General features: G+C 37.7%; 2 protein-coding genes across 2 annotated transcripts; both read left to right on the top strand.

The window, feature by feature from the left end:
- Nucleotides 1-41: 41 nt before the first annotated feature.
- Nucleotides 42-6,220, top strand: LOC142348764 (uncharacterized). Its single transcript, XM_075400258.1, has 3 exons — nt 42-239; nt 1,915-2,023; nt 5,931-6,220. The coding sequence occupies exons 1-3, from the start codon at nt 60-62 to the stop codon at nt 6,119-6,121; spliced, it is 480 nt and encodes a 159-aa protein (XP_075256373.1). The 5' UTR covers nt 42-59; the 3' UTR covers nt 6,122-6,220.
- A 10,741-nt stretch (nt 6,221-16,961) lies between these two features.
- LOC142348762 (putative methyltransferase DDB_G0268948) lies at nt 16,962-22,242 on the top strand. The gene is made up of 3 exons (XM_075400257.1): nt 16,962-17,404; nt 20,929-21,091; nt 21,423-22,242. The coding sequence occupies exons 1-3, from the start codon at nt 17,263-17,265 to the stop codon at nt 22,102-22,104; spliced, it is 987 nt and encodes a 328-aa protein (XP_075256372.1). The 5' UTR covers nt 16,962-17,262; the 3' UTR covers nt 22,105-22,242.
- The last annotated feature ends 2,921 nt before the right edge of the window (nt 22,243-25,163 follow it).

Here is a 25,163-nt window from a genome sequence, read left to right as displayed (position 1 = left end):
GTTCCAACAACAACCAATTTCTGGCTTTGAATTTCAGCTACTTCACTTTCAACCTTCCAATGAACGACATAGCTCTGGTCCGAACCCATCACCCAATCGTAAACTGGCGTCACTTGACCCTTCCCCTTTGTGCACTCCAAACTATGGCTGATAAAGTGGGAAATGTCATGTTGGGCGCAGTAGGAATGGGTTCTACACTTCTGCCAGAGGAGTCTCCGCTTTTCCCGGACGTTTTACAGGTTCTTGACAATGACAACCATTTCATATTTCTTATGATTAGAATAGCTTGTAGGCGCAATTTTTTCTTGCTTTTTAGCCCGGTCAGTATGTCAAACAAAACGTTGAAGATGGACGTTGGAATACAGTGAAACCATCTTTGGCTTTATGTACAAGTTACCCGTGTTGAGGACAACGACGAAAAAACGACAATATTTTGTAAGAAGTTGTCGTTTTTCGTCGTTTTGTCGTCGTTTTCGTTGTTTTGTCGTCGTTTTCTTCGTTTTCATTAGTTTTCGTCGTTTTAGTCGTCTTCTAAGTGTAAGAAATGATCGTTTCTTCGTCGTTTTTTTTGTCGTTTCTTACGTCGTTTTTTTGTTATAAGAAATTGTCGTTTTTTGATCGTTTTTTCGTCGGTTAAATGCTCTTGAACTATTTTTTCTCCATTAGATCGTTTTGGCCTAAAAGTATTATGGTCTGATAGCGCGGAGGTCAGTCCGTCAGGTAAATGTAACAGGAGTTCAACGTTTCGAATCCCAGCGGGGAACGTTTTTTCGTCGTTTTTTTGAAAAACGATCATTTCCTACATAAAAATAACGACGAAATAACGAACAAAATGATGATTATCGCGGAAGGGGTTTGATCGTTTTTGTCTAATGAAAACGATTAAAAAACGACAATTTCTTACAAGTGAAAAAAAAAACATTTCTCAACACGGGTAACTGAAAGCCTTTTTGGTTAGATTTGGGGTGATTACTTTTGTGTCTTAAAACTGGATGTGAAGAAAAAAGTAAAAAGTAAAAACATTTCCATCCCCGCCAGTAGTATTGAAATCTAGACTTTCTCTGGTTGTATGTACAAGATGGTATCGGATATATTTGTAGTATATATTAGATTCTAATTTAACCGGTTGAACAAAATGTCACGGCACATTTCATCGAGATTGACGTTAACGCTGATCAGTTTACGAACAAAATACTAATGTAGAGTGCTATAAAAATCTATTTTTCCGAACAATCGAAGCTCCCAATAAATTGATTATTCGAAGAAAAACATAATTCGTTTTCTTATTGAAGCACTAATCAACCTCGCTAGATATGTTCTATCGGCAAAAATTTGAAAATCTAGAGCGAAGGTATTGTAGCAAAATAAATACTGGATGTACACCTGCAACCAATCAGAGACTGAGAAGACACTATTCTCCTATATAAAGCGCATGCTCCACTAACTCTATAGTCATTCTGTTAGTTTAGATACACCATAATAGAAAAAGGACAGCTGAGAACAGGCTACTGTTAGTGCAGACTCGAAGCTTAATGCTGCTCCGCTGCGATTACGCCGCGAAATAAATTTATTTATTATTTGTCATGCAGCAAATTATGTAATACTAAAGCAGACCCGAGATGGGCTCCTTTTACAGCCTTAGGGTATAAAGAGCTAGGGCTACTTATTTCTGTGTGCGAAGTAGGCTTACCTATACCTCTCAGAATAACCGAATCTGTAAAACAGAGAAGATAAACTTCTATTAATACAGTGGTAAAACAATACAGCATGCTATCGGTCATCACGCCACAAATTCTTCAAAAGCAAACCTTTTTTGAAATGTAAACTCAAAAATTTTGGCCACTATCGCCGTCTCAAATAGTGTGATCCATTTTCGTATTTATTCCACCTTTCTAAATATTTGTTTCAAAATAGGAGGCGCCATTTGTGCAAGTGCTGCTGGAACTGAACGGCTCCAAACTGGTCAAGTGCAGACATGATCTCATTTGCACTTCCCCTTTACATCCAGACTCCGTCATATCAGGTTTGATGTCGTTTACCTCACATTTACACAGATTTTGGTTGTTTTGACCAAAAAGGGAGAGTAATTAATTGTTCAATTATATTTTTAGTACCTTTTATACGGGACGGATTTACAAAAAAATGCTCAGAAGACGAGAGATAAACAAACGTTTTTTTAGCATTTTCGCTGTACTAATTATAGTATTTTACTACAGTGATGCGAATTATGTTTTAGTTGAGCCCTAGAATGAACTTTTTTTCAAGTAACTTTTTGTTTCTACATAACATTTTTTCAAAAGGAATATATTTTCCCAAACTTTTACCATTCTGACTCAGTCTTTATATTTACACAGGTTGAAAAATCGAACACAGACACAGACAGAAAGTTCGAATTCGGGAATTAAAGTATATTGTCGGGACACTGGTCCAACTTCGAACCAAGGAAAGTTCCAAAGGTCAACTCAAAATCCTTTTGTAAACAATTTTGGCCCTTTAACGGTCCTTTCTTTCCCACTACCGACCAAACAGGGTCTTGTCAGAACGAACGTCGGTTCTTAACTCGATCCATGGTTTTTTCATAGCTAATAATGGTCCAACACAGTCTTCCCATAAGCAATTTTGTTGACAACGTTCTTCTCATAAGTACATCCGCGTTTCTTTTGCATTTGAACGGCTAATGATGACCTCATTTTTTTCAATTGATCTGATAATAGTAAAAAAGGAGGATTTTTGCTAATGAAAGCTATATTTGAGTTTCCGTAGAGAATAACTCTCTTGTGACATTTTAGGGCTAACATTGGGGCAGACTTATTGATCGACTGAAATTCCGTTATATTATTATTCTGGAACTCAAAAAACTCTTGTCACTAAACACTGTCTTGTCACTAAACACATTTTTCGCTAAACACTGTGACCACTTCAAGTTATGATAAACGCAAAAGCAAAATTGTGACTGCATCATTGATAATGGTAATCAAACAATTACTACTATTTTTTTTCATAAGTCGACCCACAGTCTCTTCACAGGTGGCCTAACATTTGTGCATAATCAAAAAGTGGTGAAGCTTATGCGTTTTCAAAATTTGGACAAATTGTCGTCTTATATAAAAATGTCGACGCAATCTACTTTCAAGAGTAGTTTTTTCTCAAATTTTTAACGTTCTTGTATCATAATCAAAATGCGCTTTACACGTAACAACGGTGAACCAAAATATCAGTCGCAGATCAAACAATCAAACAAATCTAATTTTTGATCAAAATCTCCGAAATTGAAAGCCAAGCTTAACAAGTTCAAAAGCTGATCATTAAATTCAAAAAGGTTACTTGCTGGGCCCACCACCACCTCTATCATTATCTGTCAACCGATGGTTTACCGCAACAAGTTTCCGTCACGACAACTATCGTTGAACTCATGACCCTGCGAACTTTTTTTAAGCAATTGGTCAGCCCCAACCAGTTATTAAACTCGATCCATCGACTTTTTCTTTACTCAACATCGTTCAACGACTGTTTCTGAATAAATGATATTAGTACAACGCAGCCTTTCGCTAATTTGACGTCTGAACTACGATGCCCGAGATGATGTGCGCGACCCAAAACAGCTCTGAAGGGGACTTGCGTCACGCAAAGGGCTAACTAGACCATTCAGACCAGAATTTTCTCTGATCAGAGCAACTTGGCTCGGTCAGGTGTTAAACTTGCGTTGCAAACTGGGTTGTTAGGCATACTCGAGTCGCGTTCTTGGGTTACCCAGACTGATACTTTTAACCCTTGAAGTAATCTTAAGCATTGGTACAGTGCTTAAGAGTTTTATACCAAACAAAAATCTAAACACAAAAATTTTAGACTCAATGGAAATTATCAAAAATAGGTTTGTAGCGGGGTTTTTGATTTTCTTAAAAATAATTCGGAAGTGCTCTTAAAGAATGTTCCCTCGGGTTAAATCATGTCTTCTTTCCTCAGGCCAACTTGCCATTTCATCAGTTGGACCTCTTGGTTCTAATCAGATCTTACAGACTTTGGAAAGTCTCTGTCCAGACAATGCACAACACACACAAAAATCCAGACATGAGACCACAATTTCTAGCAAAATATTGAAAACAATGGGCGGGCTCCAGAGGGGACTTCCAGACCGTGCGTAGTCCTTTAATCTCTCACAGGCCACACCTTACTCCCCGTGCGGGACTGAAGTCTGTTTAATCAGAACTGGCTGTGTGTCGCGAACCTCATCATGGGTATTCTAAACTTTCGTTGAACGAGGGTGAAATCCCTTAAAATGAGGTATGATACAAAAGAGAAGATAGGTCATCAGAAAGTTTCTAAAACCGCAGGTTTCTTAAGAAAAAGAGAAAATTTTCCAATGCTCTGCTTCCACGTCGGGTTAATAGCTCTCAACTGACTACCGAACGAATGGGATCGGTAGTAGACAGCTAGAGTTTAGGGATGCTAGTGATGGGGGCGTGTGAGCAGATGGGGGATGGCTGAAGCTTTGGGATTGAGATGGGGGTATAAGCGATGGGGAGGGGGATTAGGGTTGATAGGGCTGGGCGAGAGGGGGTCTATGTTGCCAGGTAGAGTGGTTAATGGACTGGGAGAGTGTTGGGGGAGGGTTGTGACTGAGATGGCCTAAATTTTATAGATTAAAAACTTTCCTTGACACCATAAACTTTTCTCCTCAAAATTGTTTTTGATGAATGGCATACTTAGAGATGAGTAAGGCGTAAAGATCTAGGAGAGCTGCTCAGCCACTTAGCTTCCGGGCTTTACCTGTTATCCATTTTTGAGGATGAAGAGTTAAAGGAGGTAGACAAAAAATTGGTCAAGCAGAAAATTGCATAATAAACACCACAGGAATACACGGTTCTAGGTGCAGACTCATGAAAAGACTTTAAAATTCTAGTGGTGGGGCCACTAATTGCTATAATTACACGGTCTAGCAACTTCATGTAGAGTCGGGCAAGGTCTTTTCCTCAATCCAGCATTAGCTTTTTCATGACCAACAAAGCTGAGAGTTAAGGTCTTTTCATTTGTCCACCATTAGTCTTTTCATATGTCTGCTTTTTGAGAATTTGGAATTTTATATACTTTTTTTGCTTCTGTACACAGAGAAGCAGCATCGGAGCAAGTCTAAACAGCTTTGAAGCCGAGGTGTCCAACTTAAAAAACAGTTGAAAAACTGGCAAAAGACTTAAAAAAATTGTCAACTCCTAAGATAAAACAGCTATGACAGCTAAAAACGTTTATCAAATTTGTTGATTGGAAGAGGTGATTGAAAAAAAACCACGTAGCTTAGGTGTAATGGTCCTATTCCCATCAGCAATGACCAAAATGCGGCATTATTCAGTTTATTTTCCCTTCCAGAAGTATGAACATCTATTTTTAAACAATGCAAGTTTCTGAGGGATTTGTGGTTCTTCAGAATTGTAAAAGATGATGAAGCATAAATGTTGACTACCTTATAAGCAGTAATGAGCAAAATGTTAAACGCACAACTCTAGTGTCAAACAGCAGATGTATAAAAGGACTAAAGGTAGACCCATGAAATAAACTTAACTCGACTTTGTTGTTTAAGAAAAGACTATTGGTAGACCCATGAAAAGACCTTGATCACTCGACATTATTTGTTAGTGAAAAGACTAATGACAAATGTTGGGCCCTTGCTAAACTCTAATTGGTTATAAAAAAACTCGACTTGCATCCTTGAGAAGACCTTAACTGCACCTTAGATTGACTTTACTGGGCTAAAATCTGCGTCGGCTGAAGTCCAGCTTTTCTTAAAGTCCAGATGAAGTCTTTCCTTAGCTTGAATGAGTCTAGTATCGTCTTTTCATAGGACTTTTTGGTCGAACTTTGTCTTTCCATAAATCTGTACCTAGATCTGGTAGTATAATGGCTACAAATTTTATTTGCGAGAAAATAATATTTTTCAGCAATGGACGATGGTGGAGCCCTTTTCAAATTCAAATGTGGATCCCTAGAGCCAGAATGTCTGTACGGAGTTGCCAGTTTCAGCAGTAAGGCAGAGCAACTGGCCAGTCGGAGGCAAAGCTACTTCACAAATGCAGTTAACTTTAGATTGTGGATTTATAATGTCATAGTCAGCAGTCGAGCCGAACCTTGATAAAATAGTAATTTCGAAACAGAATGTAAATTGAAAAATAATTTTTTAACAACTTAGTTAAACCTTATCATGGTTCTAATTTAAATTCATAGTCCTTTGTTTGTTTAGTGGCGTCCCCGTTCTTGTTGATTATATTCTCTACATACTGGGTTCAAATATTCCGTCAATTCTGAACAGTATTTGCGACTCCTGTCTCTTTGAAATTCAGTGAGTCGAAAAGAACCAATTGACACACAAAACTCCCTCCTCTCTAGGTGACACGGTATTGCCCCCCCCCACCTCCCATCGCCAAAAATAATCAGGAAAAAAACGGTTAACTACTTGAAAATTGAACGGATAAATTAGAGAGGCGAAGATAGATTATATAACAAATTTTGTTAAAATTTGACACTGTAAAAAATGATGAAAATAAATAATTTGATAATTGACTGGATGTACATATGCGTGTATGTGAGTGTGTGTGTGTGTGTGTGTGTGTGTGTGTGTGTGTGTGTGTTCGAGTGTGCATTTGTGTGTATGTGCATGCGGTGTGTGTGTTTGTGTGTGCGTGTGTGTGTTTATGTGTAAGTGTCTGTGTGCGTGTGTGAGGTTTGTGTTCGTGTGTGTGTGTGTGTGTGTGTGTGCGTGTGCCCGGGTCGAGGTGTCACCGCTAAAAATCGCTAAAAGATGTAAGATTTGCGGTGAATTTGAGTAAAAGTGTAAGATTTGCGCTCAATGCGATCAATCCGGTGAAAAAAAACTTTTAAGCGGTGAAAAATTTTTTTTCAGCGCTTAAGCGGTAAAAGAAAATTTTTCACCGCTACAAGCAGGATGCGGTGAAAAAAAATTTTTCACCGCTACCACCAGAATGCGGTGAAAAAAAATTTTTCACCGCTACCAGCAGAATGCGGTGAAAAAAAATTTTTCACCGCTAAAATTGCAAATCTTACAAAAATTTACCGCTCTAATTTCAACGCTTATCTTATATTCACAGGAAATATTATTGAAGTAAGTCACATATGACGCAGTGGATTACGAAGTTGGTCACACACATGAGGTAGAGGTTCGAACCCTTGTACGGCACTTTCTTTTTTGTAAGAATTCCTGTGAATGTGGTGAAAAAAAATTTTTCACCACAAAATTAAACGCTATTCTTACAAAAATTCACCGCTTTCAGCGCATTCAACGCTAAAAGATGCGGGCGCTTTGCGTTGAAAAAAGTTTTTTTTCACCGCTATTCACCGCTAATCTTACATTATTTTTTGTCAAAACCTAGACCCGGGTGGTGTATGTGTGTGTGTGTGTTGTGTGAGTGTATGTGTGTGTGTGTGTGTGTGTGTGTGTATGTGTGTATGTTTTATGTGTATGTCTGTGTGTGTGCATAGTTTTTGTTCTCTGTAGTAAAAACAACACCTTGCTCTTTTCGCGATTTTTTCCTTTCAAATCATTTATTTTCAACTCACAACAGTTTGGATTTTTCTCCTCATCGTTTTTTCTTTGTTTTTTTTTTGTATTGTTGGTTATTATCTTCTCTTTCCGCCTTAATTTAGTTTTAAAAAAATCCAAAATGACGAATTAACTTCAGCCCCACATTCAACCGCACTTCAAAACGATTGCTGTAATCATGTCTCTGTGGTAGATCACGCTAGGGCTAAAAGGGCTCTCTGTCCATTGTATTTTTTTGGTGGTTTTCGTCCCGATCGCTGTCTGTTTTTCTGTCAAAAAACGATCAAGACAATTTATGAGTCCCAAATTCTATTCTATGATCACTGGACAAATTTTAGGAAATTAGGGCCGGAAACAATGGATATAACTTGGAATGGGATAGCGCATTGGATAACTTATTTATCTCAAATTCTTTGGCCAAAAAGCCCAAGGCAAACTGTCTTATGTATTATCTTCCTGAAAAAAAACAGTTAAGGCAATTCAAGGTAAAGAGAAAACGAATAACGAATATCTTAAGAAAATCAGAAGCATCTATCGTCATTATCTCCATTTTCTCAATTTTCGCTTCGTTTCTTCATTCCGCGTTCATCATATCTTTAACTGCAAGCTCTTCTTTCTTGACAAAATGAAGCCTAAAATTATTTAAACAAGCATTTATCACTAATGGGGAACAATTGTATCACTCCTTTAAGCCAATTTTTGACGTTCCAGTCTTTAAAACAAATGTATTCAAAATAAGAACACATTAATAAACATAACCGACTAACGTCGGGTGAATTGCTCTCAAACGAACGGAGGAGTGAAGTGAGAGGAGGGTGACTGATGTGTGTGTGTGTGTGTGTGTGTGTGTGTGTGTTTGTGTGTTTGTATGTGCCGGTGTGTGTGTGCGTGTTTGTATGTGTGTGAGTGTGTGCGTGTGTGTGTTTTTGTGTAAGTGTGTGTGTGCGTGCTTTTTTGTGTTTTCTGTGTGTTTGTGTGTGCAGTTATGTGTGTGCGTGTGTGAGGTGTGTGTTCGTGTGTTTGTGTGAGTGCGTGTGGTGTATGTGCGTGTGTGTGTTGCGTGAGTGTATGTGTGTGAGTGTGTGTGTGTGTATGTTTTATAAGTATGTCTGTGTGTGTGCATAGTTTTTGTTCTCTGTAGTAAAAACAACACCTTGCTCTTTTCGCAATTTTCCCTTTCAAATCAGTTATTTTCAACTCACAACAGTTTGAATTTTTCTCCTCTTCGCTTTTTCTGTTTTTTTATTGTTGGTTATTATCTTCTCTTTCCGCCATAATTTAGTTAAAACAAAATCCAAAATGACGAATTAACTTCAGCCCCACATTTAACCGCACTTCAACAAGATTGCTGTAAATGTTAATATTTGTTGTACCGCGTTAGCGTTTCAACTCAATCACCGGTTACCTTTGACAATATTGTGCATGTTACACCATCAGACGCAGTTCATTCATATAAACTGCCCCGCTGAATTTCTCTAGCTTAAAAAATGAGGCACAAGATCAATATACATTAAAAAAGATTAAATAGAAAACGTAGCCTGTGGGGAAGAATACCCGGGTTGCTCATCAAACAAATTTCTTAAAAGTCTTACTAGGTCATATATGATTCCTAGTAATCATACCAGGTCACATATGATTTTTATGACTTCTTGGTAGTCATACAGGATCATACAAAATACCAAACTTAACACTGAAAAGCTTAATTTATTACGCCCTAAACAGGATCTTACTAGGAAATACGTTATGATTTTGATGATTTGTGTGACATTGTTTGGTTATGAACTTTCGCAAGCGGAATAAAAAGCGTTTATAACTAAGTAAAAAATTAATTTCTCAAAACCCAGAATAACAAAATGATATTTTACAGTAGAATTTAGAGATTTAGAGGAGAGATCTGATTATTAGATCAAGATGGTCATTTGAATTTGTGGGTTGGAAGAGACTCTAAAAAAGCTGGTATTTATACTCGAAAACAATGGTTATCTGCTATTATGACAAATCATACAAAAAAACAACTATTTGTCTTAACAATTGAGCGGTTGAAATTCACTTTCAGTTTTTTTGAACCGTCACATCAATTGTACGGGTAAGTTAAATTCTCATACTTTCTAAGATTAAGATTAACAGTTTAAGTTTTAGATCAATTATCTCAACACCCCCACTCAGACTTGCGCTGATTGCGCAGAGTCTGTTCCCATCAAAACTGCTCTGAATTTCTCCACTTTCGAAACGGGTAGGGACTTTGTGAAGATGTCCGCTGCCATTTTGTCTGTAGGAACGTAATGAATTGAAACAGTCCCATCCTCCTTCTTGTCCCGAATGAAGTGAATCTTTGTCTAATGTGCTTGATCCTCTTGTGCATGACTGAGTTTGGCAAAGTGTGATACAACTTTGGTTGTCCTCTTCAATTGCTATTGGGAGTTTCTGTTGAATGCCAAAATCCTCTAGAAGTTGTTTCAGGTAAAGTGCTTCCTGAACTGCTGCTGCCATGCCCTGATATTCTGCTTCTGATGAAGAAAGAGCAACTGTGGCCTGCTTCTTGACACCCCAGCTGAGTGCTGCGCCACTTCCGTTGAGCTTGAAGTAATAGCCCGTTGTTGATTTTTGTCGTTCACGTCACCAGATCAGTCTGCATCACTTTCCGGCACTAAATCATAACTAGCCTCTTTATTGTAAGTAAGTTTTAAACCTTTTGAACCTTGAAGATATCGCAGAAGTCGTTTTCCGCATGGCCGCTGTTGATTGGTAGGTGCGTTTATGTGTCTGGACAGAATGTTGACTGTGAACATGATGTGTGGCCTTGTCTGTTTGGCCAGATAAAGAAGTGATCCAACCAAGCTTCTGTAGATCCTTTGATCCACTTCTTCGTCTCCGTTCTGTGCTGCCTGAAGTTTCAAGTTCAAGTCAGCTGGAGTCCTTGAGGGTTTGCATTGGTCCATTTGAAAACGCTCAAGCATTGTTTCTATGTAGCGCTCTTGGTCGACTGTGACTTTGCCCTCTTCTCGTCTGATTCTAAGGCCCAGATACTAGTGTAGTCTCCCTTTGTCTTCCATGTGAAACGTTGCTTCTAATGCATTCTTGACATCGGAGATCACTGTCATACTTCTTGATGCTACTATGATGTCGTCAACCCATACCAAGATGAAGGTGTGATCCTCTGCCTCTGATCTTGCGAACAAGCAGTGATCGTTCCTGCTTCTGGTTAATCCCTGTCTCAATAGAAACTTTGCCAACTCCTTATACCAGTAGTTAGCAGCCTGTTTTGAACAATAAATTGATTTATTCAGTCGACATACTAACTTCACTCCATCTGATCCTCGTTTTACAAACTCCTGTGGCTGTTCCAGATACACTTCTTCCTCGATTGGTGAGTGCAGGAAAGCTGTTTTGACATCAAATTGGTGCATCACATGGCCCTGCTTCAATGATAGCTGAAGTAGAATCCTGAATGTCTCTGGCTTACAGGTAGGCGCAAAAGTCTCAAAGTAGTCCAGTCCTTCCACTTGTTTGAAGCCTTTCGCCACATAGCGTGCTTTGTATTTGTCGACTTGACCACTGGGTCACAATTTCATTTTGTAGACCCATTTGCCCGGTATGACGTCCCTGTCTGTGGGTGGTCTCACTAGGTCCCAAGTCTCGTTGACTTGTAGTGCCTTGACCTCCTCCTTCATTGCCCGGTACCACTGGTCCCGATCGTCACCTTCTTGGCTTCGTAGATTGTTCTTGGTTCCACATGGTTCTTGGTCACCCTCAGTCACAGCAAGATGGGACCTAACTTCTCCAAAAACTTGCGGAACATTCCTTGCTCGTGTCCCTCGTCTGGGCTCTGCTCTGACCGCATGCTCCAGTGAATCTTCATTGAAGCCAAGTGTCTCTGACTGTGAGAAGTCTGTATCACTGTCTTCCAGTGACTCTGAGTCTCATTGACTTCCTCTTGTTGCAGTAGATCCCTCATCTAGTGCTGCTTCCTCAACATCCGAGGCTTCTTGTCTCAGTGTTGCTTCTTGAGTATTCACGCTCCCTGCGTCATGTCACTCCTCCTTTATTGCAGTAGATGTGCCCTGTCTTTCTCTGTTGTCGTCTTGATGACCATCATCTGGGTGTCAGATTCCCAGTTAATCTGACCCTTCATCTAGTAGGGCAGCCGTCTCTGTTTTGTCAGGGATTGAGCCCACTTCAGACTCCTTGATGATCACATCTCGAACTGCCATCACCTTGTGTGTGTTGGGTGGGTACACCAGGAATCCGTTGTGTCCTTCAGTGTAACCCACAAAATTTCTGCGCAACCGAAAACATACAATTTTCTAATTGGAAGCTTAAATTTTATACCTCGCATCAACTCTGCTGGGCATCTTCCATCTCCTTGTCTCATAACTAAGTTTTGGATCCTTGCTGCGTGAAGAATTGCCGCTCCCTGCATCATCTTGGGAAGTCTTGAGTCAGTGAGCAAACATCTTGCCATCTCGAATAGTGTCTTGTAGCACCTATCAGCTAACCCATTCTGTTGTGGCGTCTCTGGTATGGTCTTATCCAGTTGAATGCCTGCATCTAAACAGTACGTCTTGAACTGCTCTGAGAGAACCTCCTTCGCATTGTTTTGCCTCAGCTTCTTGGGCGTCCCCACACTGAAAATAAATTTCTTCAGGCTGGCCAGTGCTTCACTCTTTGCCTTAAGCAAGTCCACAAACACAAATTTTGTGTACTGATCTGCAAACACAATGCAGAACCGGAACCCTGACAGTGACTCTACTCTGAAAGGTCCCATCACGTCTGTCAACACCCTCTCCAGTTTCTCTTCTGCTTGGGTCTCTGCCACTCTTGGTACTGGAGTCTTTGTGATCTTGGCCAAGGCGCACACATTGCATATATAACCGAGTTCCCCACTGTCTGTCGTGCATTCCTGACCACATCAGTTTGATTCAAATAACCCAATCTTCTGGGCGACTGCTTTGCACTGTCAAGGTTCACGCTGTTGGAACTCATCTTGAATTCTAGAACGCTGCAGGGTAAGTAAAACAAATTATTTACTTGTGTTAGTTTTACCCGAGTTCCCTTCTGGAGTTTCATGCAGCTGCTTCCTTTCTTGAAAGCGAAGCTTTGTCCCCACTCCGTTCATCTTGAGACTGAATGGAGTTTTGAAGAATAGTCAGGCACACACAAAACATCCTTGAGTTCGCATTGGAATTCCCCCTTGTTTGAGGGTATGCTGATCCTCAACCAGCCTCTGCCCACCACCCTGGAAGTCTCTCCATTGGGAATTCTGATCACTTATTGAATGGGCACAAGGTCCAGGAACGCGTCGATGTTTGTCACTATGTGAAACCACTGTCCAGTAACATGCCTGCTGTCTTCCACTGGGTAAGAGCTGCCCAGTATTCCTCTTCTGGTGTAGCCATTGTTGGACCCACTACCATTGACTCATATTTGCCTCCATCTTTTTGTCTCTTGCATGCCCTGTCTAGGTGACCCTTCTCACCACACTTGCTGCATTTTGACGTTTCCTACCTCCTGCAGTCCTTGGCAAAGTGTCCAGGGATCCCACACACAAAACAGTTTCCTCTCTTGGGTTCCTTCTTGAAGTCGCGCTTCACTGCCAGTGCCACTGAACCACTTTGTCCCTTGTGTCTCTGCACCGTGCTCTCATGGAAGTTCTGCAGCCTTTTCCTCAACTCTGTGAAATTCGTCGCCGGGTTGAAGCTTTCCTGTATAACAAAACTTTCATACCTCATTGGCAGACCATTGAGGACCAAGGCGTTAAAGAGGGTCTCTGAGACTGCTTCCCCTGCTTCTTGTAGCCTTGTGAGCAACTCCTGTCCTCTGATGAAGAAGCTGTCCAAATCCTCAGAATCCTCGAGCTAGAGCCGAGCAAGCTGTGCCACCAAAATCTTCACTGTCGGCGTCTCCACACTCTGAAATCTCTATTGCAAAAGTGTACAAGCCTTTGCTCCATTTCCAATGCCGTCATCTCCCACACAGTCATGTCTCATCAGCATGAGGGTTGTTGCATCTAGAGTCAGTGCCAGATGGCACCACAAATTGTTCCGTTTCTCCTTGATGTCTGCAACTTCCTTCTCATATGCATCCTTCAGCACCCTGTGGTTCTTCTTCTCATCGTTGCTTGCCCCATTGGCTAGTGGTGCAGGCTCATTTGGTGTCTCCTCTGTCCCCAGTAGCGATTAGTAGAGTCATTTCGTCTGCATCATCGCCACAAATCTCGTGCTCCAGATTGGAAAGTCCTGTGCCTTTCCTGTGTAGGTCAGCAGCTTCACTGTCTGTTGATCCATTGTAGTTTGAGCAGGCAAAAACAGTTGTGAAAAGAAAAAGTGCTAAGCAGAAAAGGATTATGACTGTCAACAAAAAATTAGTTTTGCTTTGGAAATTAATTTTGTGACTTAGAAAATTGCTGGGCCCATAACCTGTTTGGTTATGAATGTTGTTCCGGTCGGATGTGGAGTTAGTTTGATTGCAAAGTTGTCGAAAATAAAAACTAAAATAACTGGTTTTTGTCAAAATTGCAGATATTTGAACCTATTTGGTCAATCTGGGATTTATTCTGATATGTCCGAGAGAATCAACAAGAAGGGTCGTGTGACTCCGCGCACATCACACAACGTTTCAAAATACATAACTCTCAAAGTGGCCAAATACATAACTCTCAAATAAGCTTAAGTACTGTCAGAGAATTTGTTGGGAGGATCCAAATAAATTGCATGAGTGGAAGAACGTTTATTGGTATTGTTTGAGCTAAATCAAATGGAATTTTTTTCACGACAACAAAACCTTACATACAAAACAAACAAACACATGCACAAACACAACACAAATTAAAAACACATGCACACACAAACAACACACACACGCACACACACACACACACACACACACACACACACACGCACACACACACGCGCGCGCGCGCACGCACACACATGAACACACAATACAAACCAAAAAAATCCTTCTGGTATTATAGCTTAACTTTAATTTTGTCACTGCAAATTAAGTTCTCTCTTGTGCTTCTAGAAAATGATGTTTAAAGTTTTGTTAGGCAATGGTATTGGTAGTCGTAATAATAACACAAAACTTTGAAATGAACTTTTAGAACTTTTTCAAAAATTTAAGTCGTTTTTGGTGTTTCATGAGCTTAATCGACCAAGTAGTTTCGCAAATCTCACCGAACGGTTAACAGTTTCATTTATCCACACCAATTTTAATTTTGTGCTCCTTAAGTGTTTTTAAGATGCAAATTGTCGCGAAAAGTAATAATTTTTCTAAAAGGTTTCTAGTAAGATTTCTAAAATTTTTTCTCATCTTCTAAATGTGTAAAAACTGTAAATGAACGGTTCTTTTGACCCAAAATGCATTTTATAGCGGACGATATCTCGTGTCCAGTCTGTTTTAAGTTTGGCTCTGTGGATTATGTTTTTAGGGGAAAAGGACAAATTTCACAAGAACTGAAAAAAAAGAGAAAAAACCTGTTTTCATTTACTCGAAAACAAAAAAAAAAGTTTGATCACAAAAATTTCTTGTTAGTCAATTGTTAGAATTTCCCACAGTTTGATCAGACCAATATCAAAACAAAGAGAAGTCAAAAATATTTTTCTTCTGTTTTAAAAACTGAACATTTGAATTAGGTTTTAAAACCTGGCAATCATTTAACTCAAAATCTCATTTTCTTTCATTTTATAATGCAGCAGATTATTCTGCATAATTTTCTTAACAAAATAACGCCAAAATAGCAACAATTTTCCCCCTATTTTTGTATTTTAAGTTTGGTTTAGTTTATTAGTTTATTTTCATTTTATGTAACCTATGTTTTACGTCTCAGCGGTTTTGAAATTAAATAATTCGTTAATTTTTCTTGAAATTGGAACATGCGATCTCAAAAATAACCCCAAAAGTACAGAAACCAAAATGTTTCTACAATTCGGTTCACTTTTTCGATGTTAATTTTTTAGCGTACTTGGAGCTCTCTGAATTTACCGAATTCAATTTTCTGTTCCCTAAAACATCTTTTTGATACAGAAAGCCTTCTTGTGCAATTTTTTACTGCCAAAAATAGACGAACATGGACATATTTGTCTTTGAAGAAAAAAACAACCAATAAATTGACTTCTTCAAAGTTTTCGATTTTTGTGTTTTAATTTATTTGGCTGGCAACTGAAAAAATTACTAGTGAAAAAAAAACTAGTTTTCATCTGAAAAAAATGTACCATAATTTTCTCCATTGGTTTTTAAATTTTCTTCAATGAGAAAATTAACCGGCGGCTCATTACGAGCGTCTACCGGTTATGCAAAAAAAACACAAAGAATGTGGCTGGTGCTTTCCGCCACAGGCTTACGTTCAATGCGGAAAGCATCTAAATTTCGTGAAAGTGGTTTCCAGAAAGAATCCGAAATCCTTAAAAAGAAAAATATGAATAAATAGATTTGAATAGTAATTACGTTCGTCTGTAAGGGCATTTCACTACAAAAATTTATTCCTTTTAATATTTTTACCGCTCAATTTAACAATTCAAAGTTCTAAGATTACTAAAATGAGGGACTATACCGCAATTAATCTTCCGCACAATTTTTTTTGGAACGCAATTCCGTCAAACTTATTTTGCGGTGTAAAGCATTTTTTGAAGCAGTTTAAATTTGGAAAACACTAACTAGAATTTCTTTATAGGGCATCGCCTATTCGTACGCGAAGTTTAAAACTATGTTTCACGCGCACAATGTGTTAACATAAGAAAATGAAAAGCTGGTAATAAAAAGGAGTGAATTTACTTAAAAATTTGGTACGGTTAGATGCCCGTAATGAAGAATGAGTTCAAATTGTTTGAGACGCTAATTTAAGTCCAATTTGCATCGATTCCTTCGTTAGAATCCCAAGCTCTTGTTTTTTTTAATGTTTCCAGAAAAAATTTATCAGAAGTAAAATTGATTTAGTTACAAAAAGTACAAATCATTCACACAATAGCAGCGCAAAATTTATACTTAATTAATGTGGTTCGTTGACCTTTTAAAAGTTCAACAACACATTCTGATCACGTTTCAGCACAAAGTTTGAACTTGTTTGTTCATTTTTACTTCGACCATTGAAAACTCAGTTTTGATCATTTCTCTTCATTCTGAGTCATTTTAACGAAAAAAAGAAACTGGTACTTAGCAAATTTAGAGACGCTTTGTTTTGTAATCTGAATGCACTACAAAATTTACAGAATTCATTTACAAAATCTTTTTTTAAACTACTCAATTTATTAAATGCAGTTTGAGAAAATCAGTTTGAGAAAATCAGTTTGAAAATCAGTTTGCGGAAGCACATCAGCGACTCCTCAATTTTTTTTTAAAAATTGTGAATAAGAAAAAAGCGATCGTTATCGATATACATTGTTTTTTGACCGTGAAATCTCATAAGGGTCGGATTTTACCTCTCAGGTCCAATCGAGGGATCGTGAACGGAAATCTTTCCTAATCTGTTTGACATCAAATGTGGTCCTTGTATGACAACAAAGATTTGCCCACTGAAATATGTCGCTGCCTTATTGCCATTTTAGAGTCAAAGAACACAGATTTACTGACCAAAAACTGCCGTTTGCCTTTTCTTAAGTAGCTTATTTTTTATATAAATTAACCCTGTCACAATTTTTGATATAATTTTAGTAAAATTTCAAGCCGGGCAAAATAACAGCATTCGGATATTTTTGAACAATTTCAGATATTTTACGGTGATGCGAGATTTGTTTGGATTTGACGGCCAAAGCAAGCTGTATGACTCATTTAGACCCAATTACCCGGCGCAACTTGTCGACTATGTGATAAATAGTGTGCAAAAGTTGCACACGAATGCAGGAGATGATGGCGCTTCGAAAGGTTATTTTTCATGAATTAATTCTTTCTGAGTAATGTTTCATTTTTACATTGCTTTTTTTTTCTTTCATAACTGATTACATTCATTCATAACTGATTTATTTCATAACTGTTTACATTCTTTCATAGCTGATTTATTTCATAACTGTTTACATTCTTTCATAACTGATTTATTTTTTCTTTTAATAATTGTATGCATGAAATGAAATGAATGGTCCCATCTTCTATTACGTCTTACAGATCATTAGCAGATAAAAAGTAATAACTAATTTGTTCATAAATGGAGTTGAACGATAACTTTGTCTTAAGGGCAGGTAAGTAGAAAGTTTTTCAATAATCAATCACATCGATTGCTTTAGATAACGAAAATTTGTGGCCTAGTTGATCTACAAGATGTGAACTTGTTGATATGTTCAGTTTCTTTTTTTTAAAAAAAAAAACAAGAAACCTTTGGCGTTTTTTTAAAAAATCAAAATCGTCTGGAAAAGTTGGTGCACTCTATTTAAAAATGTGAAGAGGTTAACATAATCTGTCAAACATGTATTAAACAGTCGGTTTTTCTGTAAAATATTATATTTATTTTGTCATAATGACGTCAAATGGTTACAAACCAAAATAAGCAGATGAGCCGCTTTCATTTTCTTATTTAGCAAGATTTTGGGATCCATTTTGTTTCAACACCCCGTGTTCATATGCCCCAGATTTCAGTTTATGTGTTGTTACATAGACGCTATAATGCAAGCTTATTGCACGTGCGACAAGAGGCTCAAAAAATATATGTCCGCTAGGATGTTGAGCGAAACAAATAAGGTTTCATTTTTTCAAGAAACTGAGCTTATTATACATTTTTCCTTAGTTGGCAGAAAACCTGTTTAAATGATTTTAAAAAAATTTTCTGCTGCTGCCGATGCCATAGATGAAATATAATTTTGTTGTTCATTTTTTCGGATCTTTTCCGTTTGTGCCCCCCCCCCCCCCCCCAGTACGTTATGCGCCCCCCAGTTACAGAGCACGTGCCATTACATAGTAAATTACTATGTAAAAATATTGCACTTGCGTCTGGGGGTGCAAATAATATGAGCCCACTAAGCTGGGGGGGGGGCACAAACGGTAAAGATCCTTACAAAAACACCAAAAACACTGCCAATTGTTCTGTGATGAAATCAAACGATTTAAGGCTTAGTTTGAGTGCTATTTAAACCCCGTCTTCTTAAAAAAAGATTAGATAGTATATCTATAAGATTAGATAAATAGATTTGATAAATAATTAGATAATATATTTGTATAGATTGATAGTAGGATTATTTTGGCAATATAGGAAGAAATAATTGAAAATATTAAAGGAAATATTTCAAGTTTGGTGCTCTTTTGGCATGGAGACATCTCAGAAGGTGATCAAAATATTGGCCACCTTTTTGGTTTTTTAATAATCAGCGTCCATAAGTAAATACGTCCGGAGGCTATATTATAATGTCTAAGATTTCCTGGGTTTACATCAGGATTCCTTTAGATACGTGTTCAGAGGTCATGTTTTTCACATCAGAACTTTGTTTTAAACTATCTGTTCGTTTCTAGACGACGTAGTATGAACGCACTCTACACCTCAGATGCGGTTGCTTAAGTTGATCTGAACAAAAAAAAACAACCATTACTTCCCGGGCCGAGGAATGAGCGGAAAAAAATGCAAGAAATGAGCGGAATTTGATCGGACAGTTTAGCAAAATCCGCTCAAAGCCCTTACATTTTTTTGACCGCAATGAGCGGAATTTGCGTGATCGAGTTTTCCAATGATCTATTTTATGCAGGAATACTAGTTTTTGACATAATAAATAAGAAGAGAGATTGAATTCAAGTTGATCCACTTTAAAACCACTGCGTTTCCTGTTGTGACGATTCAAAGAACTTAAAGTTTTTTTAACCCGTTTGTCTGAAACTTCTGTATTGATGTTCACTTCAGAAGCCCCAAAAGGTTCCTAAATTACTTATTCAATCTAGAAACATCAGTAGGGCTGAAGAGTGGGAAACTTTTATATTAAATTTAACCGTAACTTTGCGAAACTAAATAAACGGCAGGAAATACTTCTATAAATGTTTGTTTCGTCCCCTATAATTTGTAGAGAGCCCTGTTTCGGAGACATGTACGTAAAATAAACAAATAAACCTCAGTTCGACTGGCAGGGTTTTGAAGCAGTGCTTATGTAGGAAAATGGAATTAGTTCGAACTAAAAGGAATATCAATCTGTTTCTGAAAGACTTTAAAGAAATGGAAGCTAAATGAGGACCGTATGTCGTTACCGTTTCTATATTTGCGTGATCGAGTGTTCCAATGATCTTTTTTATGCAGGAATACTAGTTTTTGATATAATATATAAGAAGAGAGATTGGATTCAAGTTGATCCACTTTAAAACCACTGCGTTTCCTGTTGTTATGATTTCAAAATTTTTAAAGACTCTTTAAACCGTTACTTTAACATTTCGCAATTGTTGTGCATTTCAGAAACTCCTAATGTACATACATTCCCTGTTTCCGGAAGTTCAATGTTTCCGCTAAATGTGTATGCATTTTTTGGTCATGTCAAATTCCGCTCATTTCCTGCATTTTTTATTCCGATCAAATTCCTCTCATTTCTTGCATTTTTTTCCGCTCAAATTCGGCTCAATCCTTGCATTTTTTATTCCGCTCAAATTCCGCTCATTTCTTGCATTATTTTTTATCGATACCGCTCATTCCGGTCAAATTCCGCTCATTCCGGTTATCTCTTGCATTTTTTTGAGCGGAATTTGAGCGGACTCCTCGACTTGGGTTGGCCGATGTACGAAAAGGCAAATTTCAAGTTTTGTTGTATCCAGTGAAAAAATTTTGTTCAGAAATCTGATTCAAAAAGCATTTTCAATGTTGGATTATGGTTACGCAGGACGTGGAAAAAGGTTACCTATATTTTGAACAATGCATAGAATTTGTCACAACTACTCACAGGAATGGCCACCAGAATTTTTTTGTAATTACCTGAGAACACTTAATCAAATTCAGAGAATGAATGGTTCTTGTGAACAATGATCTGCGTAATCGCAAAACCACTGATTTTTCTTCAACTCCACTATTAGTACCAATTAAAATTTTTTTTGGTCTAACTGAATTCATTGCAGGTGTTTGGAAAAAGCTACCTATAGTGTGGAAACTCTAGGCTTATGGCGTGCAAACTAGTGGGAACTTAATGTCCACGATTTTTAGGATAGCCCCAAAATCAATCTTCTAAAGGCATGAGAACATATATATCCAATTTTACTGAAAATTTGAAGTAAATTAGCCCAGTGTAAATCTTCTGCACACAGGGTTACAATTCTAATCTTGAAGAAAAAGTCTCTTACAAACGCGAAAAAATTGATTGTGTCTGCCCGATGTTTTGGTCGCTGGCCATTCAAGGAATCGGTTCATCAGCCGAACCGGTAACTGGTCATTTCTTTTCGATCAGGCAATAAGTATTTTTTTCTCTAAATTAAGAAGCCATTGATGTATTTTGACTTAGGGACTCAAGAAGCGTGTGCGATTGACGTGGCCTGTGGAACCGGACTCTTCGCCCGACAAATTGCACCCTTCTTTAAGACGGTAATAGGAATTGACAAAAGTGAGTCTCAGCTCGAAATAGCCAGACAGGTTCCGAATGTCAGCCAGAACGTCAGCTATCTTTAGTGAGAAGTTCTATCTGTTATTTCAAATAAATGTCGCTTTTTTAGCTTTTTCTCCAAGAATCTTGCCAGATGTTACAAGATAGTAGTTTCATGGGTCGATTCGATTCATATTATTTAGAAAATTAATAAAAAAAATTCAAAAGCAAAAATTTATTTACCAGTGTTACATTATCTTTGAAAAAAATCAAGATAGTGCATCGCTACACAATTGCATCATCTCAGATATATGCAACTAAGATTGAACACCAACACGTTTGTAAAACATGCCGCACAGTTCAAGAGCATCTAATGAAACAAAAAATTATTGATTTCAATTAGTTTCCCTATTTAGCCACGATGGATACGACCTGATGGGGGTTATAATTAGGCTTGGGATGCAACCTCCCGATATCAAAGTAGTCACAATAGCTCAAGGAATCCACTGGTTTGATTTCAACCGATTCCTCGTCAATTTCCAGAAATCTTTGCCAAATAATACAGTCTTTACTCCTATTGGCTACTGCTTACCTCACGTTATGAATGGCGGAACCCTATTGGATGAAAAAATGACGGACAATATTTGCAATAAAGAATTGCTTCGCGAAGATTATGATCCAAAATTTGAGCAATTTGAGAAATTCGTGGTTGATTATTACAATGACATGATGCCTTATTTCGAATACGACCTCGCAATTATTGAGAACTGCTATCGAGACTTGCCTTTTGAAAAGTATTTCGTGCATCGTGACTTCAAAAAAATTTCCGAAATTCAAAATTTTGATTGGTTTAAATTCCAGCAGCTGATATTCTCGACAAGTCCATACAGAGTTTGTAGAGTGAAAAACGAATCAGAAATTTCAATAGGAATTTTTGTCGACCCGTTGGTGAAATTGTTGAAAAAAGTTCTAGAGGTTGAAGAACGGTTGAATGAAACAAACAGTGATGATTTCACGTCAACCGAAGATGCGGAAATTCTCAAAAGTATTAAATTTGATCTGATCATTGACTACTTTGTGTACATTTTGACTAACTAACTTCAATTTGCTATTATTGGGCTCAACAAATATTTAGAGGAACTTATTAAACGCCCAAACTAAGCGTCTCGACCATCTGGTTTCGCTATAAGAAATATTTGTAGTTCTCCTGTAGTAAAAAAACAGTCTTTTTTATCGCTACATTTTTTTTAGAGTGGTCAGAATCTACCGTAAAATTGAACAGATTTTTCGGGTCTGACCATCTCATATACCATGAACTGTATCGAAAAGCATAAATGAGTTTATACTGGCAAGAACGTATATTGATCAGGCTAGTATAAACGAACACGACACACATTCACTATGCCAGTCGAGAAATCGGCCGTAAAAATTGGTGTTTCCTTACACAGACAGCTTCCCGGAGGCAGGGGATTGAACTCTCAGTCATTGGTGTGTGATTCAAACAACATACTTCTCCGGCTATCACGCCATAATTAAACACAATTTAAAACTTTTTTTAAATTAATTACATATAAGAAAATGATAAATTTGGGCGGCTCATTACAATAACAGTGATAGGTAGGCACGAATTGTTAAAAGCCACTGAATTCGTTCAGAAACATCTCTTCATGAACGGCGTCTTCGCTTATCGAATGCCTATTATGACATGGTCTGCGTCGATTCGAAGTATGTCGACTGCTTGAGCTCAGAACAACGACTGTTTCGGAATGGTCATCTGGCGGACGATCGGCGTTCGGTTCGCTGTAACAAAATTGTGAATGATGTTCCTAAGCGTTCAATGAAGATGGGATTTCTTGTCCGTTGTTGTCAATTTAAATTGATAGTTTGTACAACGAGCGCAGCAAAATACAACCAAGTTTTACTATTAACGACCGCTAAAAAATTTTGAGAAAGACTATTTTTAAGTACTGGAATTGATTGAAAGGTCCTTGGGGGTAAAATCTGGTAAAAAATCCGTGATTGCGAAATTCCAGGACTGCGAACAATTGAGTTAAAGATCGATTTTATAGCGGTTTTCATTAATAATTTGTTATCAACAAAATCCCTTTTACGGCATCAACCTGGGACCATTTTAACGCCTTAAATCCTGTTAAATCCGTTTAATTATGTTGAAAAAAATGGATTATAGTCTTTTAAAGAACAGTTAAAATGGATTTAAATTGAGCTACAACAACTCCATTAAATAGATTACTATCTATTTTTACTATTGTTTCTCCGCTCAGTGAAAACCGTTAAATATTTTTAATTTTAAATTAACATTTCATTTATTTTGAAAGTTTTAATTTAAAATTTCAAGTCCATCAGTTTTCCATCAGTTTCAGTCCTTCCGTTCCATGTAATACCTTCGCAGCAGCAAGTCCATCAGCTCAACAGGTGCCCAGATGAAGAAACCGAAGATCTGCATTTAAAATAGAGTACAAAATGCTGTAAATCCTTGAAATTTTTTCAAATAAAGTAATATTGGCAAAATTTTTGAATAAAATGATGGATTATATCTGCATAGAAGATGTCAAAGGTAGATTGAATGAACTCATTCTATGAAATAGGTTTTTGACTCTAAACAAGGTCTCACATTAAAAGTTGTCCAAACAAAAAAAATGAATTGATAATGAACTCACCGAACTGCAGAAGAACTATATGAACTCGAAAGCTCTGATTAAATGAAGTACTTATTGTTGTCCAGGTCTTTTTAGAGATGTCGTGACTGAAATCAAAGGGATGAATGAATTAGTTGAAATGAAACTTAAAAAATCCAAATTAAACTAATTGATTTTTGGCTGCTTTCTGGTGTTGATGAATTTTAATCTGGAAAGAGAAATTTGTGAACAAGGTACTTTTTTAAATCTGAATTTATTTTACAAACCTCAATTTTGTAAGAATCGGGGAAAGTATAGGTAATCTGGAATGAAATCTGAAACAATAAATCTCAATATGAATGCATGTGGAAAAATTTTTTACAGCCAAAATTGGTTGAAATGAAATTATGCAAACCTTTAAACGACAAAAATCATGCTCGATTGTGTTTTTGCACTCAGCAGTTGTGTTTTCGCACAAATTTTGCTCAATTCTGATTGACTAAGAATAGGGGTTGATAAAACAAGACAACTCTTATTTCCTTATAAGTCGATTTAAAACCGTTTAAAAATTTGCTTTCTAAATATACCCCACATATTGTCAAAATGTAGTCTTAACCTAAGAAAATATCAATGAAATCTATTTCAACCTGCTTAAATTTTAAGACTCGGGGCGGCCAATGTAACGTAATCACAAAGCGCTGCAGTTAGATTACGATTTATCGATTTAATAATAAACAGATGCTGCTGCAGATAGTTATAATTGATGTCCGCGATGCGTTATAGCCGCGTTTCGCCAAAATGATAGCCTGGCTGAGCACGGAGCAAATTATGAGAAAATACAGCATGGCAGCATTTATTGAGTCCGATAATTGTCCGAGTCAGTGAAAGTAATGCGAAGATGTTATTTACCACCAGAAGTTCGATTATCAATGGTTTCTTTGACTTATTTGCTTCTTTCTGGCCTCAAGTATTTCTGCCATATGTTTGTTAAGACACGTGACCAAATTATGCATGACCTTCCTCAGATTTTCTTAGAATTCTGTCGGATCTTTCCGTTTGTGGGGGCGGGCTCATAACGTACTGGGGGGGGGGCTTGGAAATGCAAGATCATCAGATCCTCGGCATTTTCACCAGTTTGTGTAGCTTGACTGAAAATATGGGTCGTGCGTCAAAAACCCTTGAGAGAACCCTACTTTTTAGACCCTGGTGTCGGAGAGGAACGAGGAGCAATTCATTCTGATCTGCAACCTCTCGGATGCCAAATTTTGAGGGCATGGAGACAGACTGTGGGAAGTTTATTATAATCTTCTGGATTGTTTTCGCAGAACACAGCTTGCAGTTGAGGTCACATTTCGAATCAAGAAGACTGAGGATTCTTATTTGACTTTCTGGACGCATTCTTAAAATTAACTTTTTCCAGATGAGTTTTAACTCGTTTGCAGGTGTCTAGGAGAAGAAATGCTCGTCAAATGAGATTAGTGTCCACAACAAGCTTACGAGTACATTGCTGGCACTGCAGTC

This window comes from Convolutriloba macropyga, chromosome 10, assembly GCF_964194025.1.
Source record: "Convolutriloba macropyga chromosome 10, txConMacr16.3, whole genome shotgun sequence".
Classification (NCBI taxonomy): Eukaryota; Metazoa; Xenacoelomorpha; order Acoela; family Convolutidae; genus Convolutriloba; species Convolutriloba macropyga.
Note: the sequence above shows the minus strand (reverse complement) of the source record. Positions and strands in the feature narration are given on the sequence as shown.